Source organism: Vidua macroura, chromosome 28 (genome assembly GCF_024509145.1).
Source record: "Vidua macroura isolate BioBank_ID:100142 chromosome 28, ASM2450914v1, whole genome shotgun sequence".
NCBI classification, from domain to species: Eukaryota; Metazoa; Chordata; class Aves; order Passeriformes; family Viduidae; genus Vidua; species Vidua macroura.
Window position 1 is genome coordinate 5,220,118 of NC_071598.1, and position 6,980 is coordinate 5,227,097.

General features: G+C 66.5%; 1 protein-coding gene across 1 annotated transcript; it reads right to left on the reverse strand.

Moving 5' to 3' along the window:
- Positions 1-55: 55 nt before the first annotated feature.
- On the reverse strand, positions 56-3,223 carry MRPS24 (mitochondrial ribosomal protein S24). Its single transcript, XM_054000735.1, has 4 exons — positions 3,197-3,223; positions 1,977-2,049; positions 1,505-1,615; positions 56-471 (listed from the first exon to the last, which is right to left on the reverse strand). The coding sequence occupies exons 1-4, from the start codon at positions 3,221-3,223 to the stop codon at positions 188-190; spliced, it is 495 nt and encodes a 164-aa protein (XP_053856710.1). The 3' UTR covers positions 56-187.
- Between the last annotated feature and the right edge of the window lie 3,757 nt (positions 3,224-6,980).

Genomic DNA, 6,980 nt, shown 5'->3' on the forward strand with positions numbered 1-6,980 from the left:
ACAGCATGTGGGGCACACGACTGTTGAGGACACAAGGCCATGTGGGGCACGAGGACTTTAGGGCCATTTATAGGTTTATTCCCGGCCCTAGAGGTACTTGTAGGGCACAGGGGGGGTATCCCAGAGCGTTCCTTTAGGGCCGTTTACAGGACATTCCTTTAGGGCCATTTATAGGTTTATCCCGGCCCTAGAGGTACTTGTAGGGCACGCGGGCGGGCACGGTCTGCAGCTCCAGGCGCACGGGGCACTTGTAGAAGTTGCCCAGCAGGGTCTCGGCGTAGCCCAGCAGGAAGTAGAGCTTGTGGGGTGGCAGTGCCCGGCCCAGCAGGGCACAGACCACCAGCAGGTTCCCGCGGCGCTTCAGCACCGCCTCGTCGGCCAGGAGCCCCGGGAAGGTGCCAGCCAGGAAGCGCCGCAGGAACGCGTCCTCCAGCGCCCGCTGCGCCGCGCCCGCCTCGCCACGCAGGTTCCCTGGGGGACAGAGGTGGCACAGGTGGCACAGCTGGCACAGGGTCACTGCCCACTGTGCCATGCCCGCCTCGCCACGCAGGTTCCCTGGGGGACAGAGGTGGCACAGGTGGCACTGGTGGCATTGGGTCACCCCCTTATGCACCACGCAGGTTCCCTGAGGGGACAGGGTGGTGGCACTGGTGGCACTGGTGACCGCCCCTGTGCCATTCCTGCCTGGCCACACAGGTTCCCTGAGGGGACAGGGTGGTAGTGGCACTGGTGGCACCACCTGTGCCCTCTGTCACTCTTGTCCATCTTCCCCCTGTCCCCAGTGCCCGTCTGCTCTTTGTCCCCCCTGTCCCCAATGCCCCCCTGTCCCCAATGCCCGTCTGCCCTCTGTCCCCCCACACCCACCTGTCCCCTTGTCCCCCATGCCCACCTGTGCCTGTGTCCCCCCTGTCCCCGTGTCCCCTCTGTGCCCGTGTGCCCCCTGTCCCCGCTGTGCCCGTGTCCCCCCTGTCCCCACGGTGCCCGTGTCCCTGTGTCCCCTCTGTCCCCGTGTCCCCCCCGTGCCCATGTCCCCACTGTGCCCGTGTCCCCGTGTCCCCGCGGTGCCCGTGTCCCCATGTCCCCCCTGTCCCTGTCCCCGCGGTGCCCGTGTCCCCATGTCCCCATGTCCCTGTCCCCGCTGTGCCCGTGTCCCTGCGGTGCCTGTGTGCCCACGGTGCCCGTGTCCCCGCAGTGCCCATGTCCCCCCTGTCCCTGTGTCCCTGCAGGCCCCGTGTCCCCCCGTGCCCGTGTCCTGCGGTGCCCGTGTCCCGCAGTCCCCCTGTCCCCGTGTCCCGCGGTGCCCGTGTCCCTTCTGTGCCCGTGTCCCCGTGTCCCCGCTGTGCCCGTGTCCCTTCTGTGCCCGTGTCCCCACAGTCCCCGTGTCCTGCGGTGCCCGTGTCCCTGCTGTCCCCCCTGTGCCCGTGTCCCCCCATCCCTGTCCCCGTGTCCCTGTGTCCCCTCTGTCCCCGTGTCCCCGCGGTGCCCGTGTCCCCGTGGCACCCACCGGTGTGCAGGGACAGCCAGCCCTTGCGGTGCCCGATGTGCTGGGGCGCGTGCGCCTGCTCGTACGTCACCGGCCGGTCCCCCTTGCCCGCGCGCACCGCGCCGCCCGCGCCTGTGGGACACAGGACACCGTGGGGACACCGCGGGGACACCCGGACAGGGGACACCCGGGACAGGGGACACCGTGGGGACACCGTGGGGACACCCGGGACAGGGGACACCCGGGACAGGGGACAGCAGGGACAAGGGACACGGTGGGGGACACTGGGGACAGGGGACAGCAGGGTCAGGGGACATGGGGACAGGGGACAGCAGGGATAAGGGGGACAGGGGACATGGGGACAGGGGACATGGGGACATGGGGACAGGGGACATGGGGACAGGGGGACATGGGGACAGGGGACAGGGGACATGGGGACAGGGGGACAGGGGACATGGGGACAGGGGGACACGGCCGCGGTGGCCCCGAGCACTCACCTTGAGGCACACGGGGCTGGTGTGGAGCTGCCGGGTGGCGCTGGGGACACGGAGGGCACGGGGAAGGGCCTGCACAGGGGACACGGGGCTGGCACAGCCTGGCAGGGGACAGCCAGCGTGTCCCCAGGGCTGGCACAGGCTGGCAGGGGACAGCCAGCGTGTCCCCAGGGCTGGGGACAGCCAGCGTGTCCCCAGGGCTGGCACAGGCTGTCCCCACAGCCAGCGTGTCCCCAGGGCAGGGGACATCCCGCGTGTCCCCAGGAGCCCCACGAGCAGTCCCGGTGTCCCCAGGGTTGGGGACAGCTCAGGTGTGACCCCCCCCAGCCGCTGACCGTGTCCCCAGTGCCACCCCAGCCCTGCCCCTCTTCCCCAGAGCCCCAAACCCGGGGTCCCCCAAACAAACCCGGGGTCCCTTTGTCACCCCTTCCCCAGTGTCCCCCAAACCCGGGGTCCCCCGGTGTCTCCCTCATTCCCGGTATTTTCCCCAGTTTCGCTGTTTTTCCCCAATTTCGCTGTTTTTCCCCATTCCCGGTATTTTCCCCATTCCCGCTGTTTTTCCCCAATGTCGCTGTTTTTCCCCAATTTCGCTGTTTTTCCCCATTCCCGCTGTTTTTCCCCATTCCCGGTATTTTCCCCCATTCCCGGTATTTTCCCCATTCCCGGTATTTCCCCTATTCCCGCTGTTTTTCCCCAATTTCGCTGTTTTTCCCCATTCCCGCTGTTTTTCCCCATTCCCGGTATTTTCCCCCATTCCCGGTATTTTCCCCATTCCCGCTGTTTTTCCCCATTCCCGCTGTTTTTCCCCATTCCCGGTATTTTCCCCATTCCCGCTGTTTTCCCCCATTCCCGGTATTTTCCCTATTCCCGCTGTTTTTCCCCATTCCCGCTGTTTTTCCCCATTCCCGCTGTTTTTCCCCATTCCCGGTATTTTCCCTATTCCCGGTGTTTTTCCCCAATTTCGCTGTTTTTCCCCATTCCCGGTATTTTCCCATTCCCGCTGTTTTCCCCCATTCCCGGTATTTTCCCTATTCCCGCTGTTTTTTCCCCAATTTCGCTGTTTTTCCCCATTGCCGGTGTTTTTCCCCATTCCGGTATTTTCCCCATTCCCGCTGTTTTCCCCCATTCCCGGTATTTTCCCTATTCCCGCTGTTTTTCCCCAATTTCGCTGTTTTTCCCCATTGCCGGTGTTTTTCCCCCATTCCCGCTCTCCCCTCACCCGCAGCGCGCGCGCGGCCGCCGCCATCTTGGCTGTGGGAGCGGCGGCAGCGCCCCCTGGCGGCGGGAGGTGCGCGCGGCGCACTGGGATGGACTGGGATGGACTGGGATGGACTGGGAGGGACTGGGATAAACTGGGAGGGACTGGGGGGGACTGGGGGGGACTGGGAGGGACTGGGATGGACTGGGGGGGACTGGGATGGACTGGGAGGGACTGGGATGGACTGGGGGGACTGGGATGGACTGGGAGGGACTGGGGGGATACTGGGATGGACTGGGATGGACTGGGAGGGACTGGGGGGGACTGGGATGGACTGGGGGGGACTGGGGGGGACTGGGAGGGACTGGGATGGACTGGGAGGGACTGGGAGGGACTGGGGAGACTGGGATGGACTGGGATGGACTGGGAGGGACTGGGAGGGACTGGGATAAACTGGGAGGGACTGGGGGGGACTGGGAGGGACTGGGAGGGACTGGGATGGACTGGGATGGACTGGGAGGGACTGGGAGGGACTGGGAGGGACTGGGGGGGACTGGGATGGACTGGGAGGGACTGGGGGGGACTGGGATGGACTGGGGGGGACTGGGGGGGACTGGGAGGGACTGGGAGGGACTGGGAGAGACTGGGAGGGACTGGGATGGACTGGGGGGGACTGGGAGGGACTGGGAGGGACTGGGATGGACTGGGATGGGGATGGACTGGGGGGGACTGGGATGGACTGGGATGGACTGGGAGGGACTGGGATGGACTGGGGGGGACTGGGATGGACTGGGATGGACTGGGAGGGACTGGGGGGGACTGGGAGGGACTGGGGGGATACTGGGGGGGACTGGGAGGGACTGGGATGGACTGGGATGGACTGGGGGGATACTGGGGGGGACTGGGGGGGACTGGGGGGGGACTGGGAGGGACTGGGAGGGACTGGGATGGAATGGGGGGACTGGAGGGACTGGGAGGGACTGGGGTGGACTGGGATGGACTGGGGGGGACTGGGATGGACTGGGAGGGACTGGAGGGGACTGGGAGGGACTGGGAGGGACTGGGGGGATACTGGGGGGGACTGGGGAGACTGGGATGGACTGGGATGGACTGGGGGGGACTGGGATGGACTGGGAGGGACTGGAGGGGACTGGGAGGGACTGGGGGGATACTGGGGGGGACTGGGGGGGACTGGGGAGGGACTGGGGGGATACTGGGGGGGACTGGGGAGACTGGGATGGACTGGGATGGACTGGAGGGACTGGGGGGATACTGGGGGGGACTGGGATGGACTGGGATGGACTGGGAGGGACTGGAGGGACTGGGGAGACTGGGATGGACTGGGATGGACTGGGGGGACTGGGATGGACTGGGAGGGACTGGAGGGGACTGGGAGGGACTGGGGGGATACTGGGGGGGACTGGGGGGACTGGGAGGGACTGGGGGGATACTGGGGGGGACTGGGGAGACTGGGATGGACTGGGATGGACTGGGAGGGACTGGGGGGATACTGGGGGGGACTGGGATGGACTGGGATGGACTGGGATGGACTGGGAGGGACTGGGAGGGGACTGGGATAAACTGGGAGGGACTGGGGGGGACTGGGAGGGACTGGGAGGGACTGGGATGGACTGGGATGGGACTGGGAGGGACTGGGAGGGACTGGGGGGGACTGGATGGACTGGGAGGGACTGGGGGGGACTGGGATGGACTGGGATGGACTGGGGGGGGACTGGGATGGACTGGGAGGGACTGGGGGGATACTGGGATGGACTGGGATGGACTGGGAGGGACTGGGGGGGACTGGGATGGGACTGGATGGACTGGGAGGGACTGGGGGGGGACTGGGAGGGACTGGGGGGGATACTGGGGGGGACTGGGAGGGACTGGGATGGACTGGGATGGACTGGGAGGGACTGGGATGGACTGGGGGGGACTGGGATGGACTGGGATGGAATGGGGGGGACTGGGATGGACTGGGAGGGACTGGGATGGACTGGGGGGGACTGGGATGGACTGGGATGGACTGGGAGGGACTGGGGGGGACTGGGAGGGACTGGGGGGATACTGGGGGGGGACTGGGAGGGACTGGGATGGACTGGGATGGACTGGGGGGATACTGGGGGGGACTGGGGGGGACTGGGAGGGACTGGGGGGATACTGGGGGGGACTGGGAGGGACTGGGAGGGACTGGGGGGGACTGGGGGGGGACTGGGAGGGACTGGGAGGGACTGGGAGGGACTGGGGTGGACTGGGGGGGACTGGGATGGAATGGGGGGGACTGGGAGGGACTGGGGTGGACTGGGATGGACTGGGGGGGACTGGGATGGACTGGGAGGGACTGGAGGGGACTGGGAGGGACTGGGAGGGACTGGGGGGATACTGGGGGGGACTGGGGAGACTGGGATGGACTGGGATGGACTGGGGGGGACTGGGATGGACTGGGAGGGACTGGAGGGGACTGGGAGGGACTGGGGGGATACTGGGGGGGGACTGGGGGGGACTGGGAGGGACTGGGGGGATACTGGGGGGGACTGGGGAGACTGGGATGGACTGGGATGGACTGGGGGGGACTGGGAGTACCAGGCTATACTGGGCATACTGGGAGCACTGGGAGCACCAGGCTATACTGGGAGCACTGGGAGCACTGGGAGCACCAGGCTATACTGGGCATACTGGGAGCACTGGGAGCACCAGGGGTCCTGGAGGCTCTTGAAGGCAACTGGGTGCCTCATGAGCGCTTACTGGGAACACTGGGAGCTCCTTGGTGCCTACTGGGAGCCACGGAGGGCAACTGGGAGCCATGGAGGGCTACTGGGAGCTGCTGGAGGGCTACTGGGAGCTGCTGGATGGCAACTGGGAGCCATGGAGGGCAACTGGGAGCTACTGGAGGGCAACTGGGAGCCACGGAGGGCAACTGGGAGCTGCTGGAGGGCTACTGGGAGCCATGGAGGGCAACTGGGAGCTGCTGAGGGGAACTGGGAGCTGCTGGATGGCAACTGGGAGCCATGGAGGGCAACTGGGAGCTGCTGGAGGGCAACTGGGGGAGCCGGGGGTCGCTGCTGGGGGGTCTGGGAAGGTCTGGGGGTGTCCCCCCCCTTTCTCCCCCATTTGTACCCCCCATTCTGGGGGGTCTCCCGGGTGCCCACCTCTCCCCCATCCCCATTTTGGGGGTCTCCCGAGTGCTCCCTCCTTCCCCCTCCCATTTTGGGGGGGGGTCTTCCCGGGTGCCCCCGCAAAAAGGGGGTCTCCCAGCTCCCTTCCCCCCTTCCCTCCCATTTTTGGGGGTCTCCTGAGTTTCCCCCCTTTCCCCTCCTCATTCTTGGGGTGCTCCCAGGTTTCCCCTCCACTTTTGGGGTCCCCCTTTCCCCTCCATTCCGGGGGTGCACCCAGGTTTCCCTTTCCCCCTTTTGGGGTCCCCCGTTTCCCCTCCTCATTCCGGGGGTGCTCCCAGGTTCCCCCCCCCCACTTTTGGGGTCCCCCATGTCCCCTCCATTCTGGGGGTGCTCCCAGGTTCCTCCCCTCCTTTTGGGGTCCCCCCCTTTCCCCTCCATTCTGGGGGTGCTCCCAGGTTTCCCCCTCCCCCTTTGGGGTCCCCCCTTTCCCCTCCATTCTGGGGGTGCTCCCAGGTCCCCCCCCCCTTTTGGGGTCCCCCATGTCCCCTCCATTCTGGGGGTGCTCCCAGGTTCCCCCCCACTTTTGGGGTCCCCCCTTTCCCCTCCATTCCGGGGGTGCACCCAGGTTTCCCTTTCCCACTTTTGGGGTCCCCCCTTTCCCCTCCCATTCTGGGGGTGCTCCCAGGTTT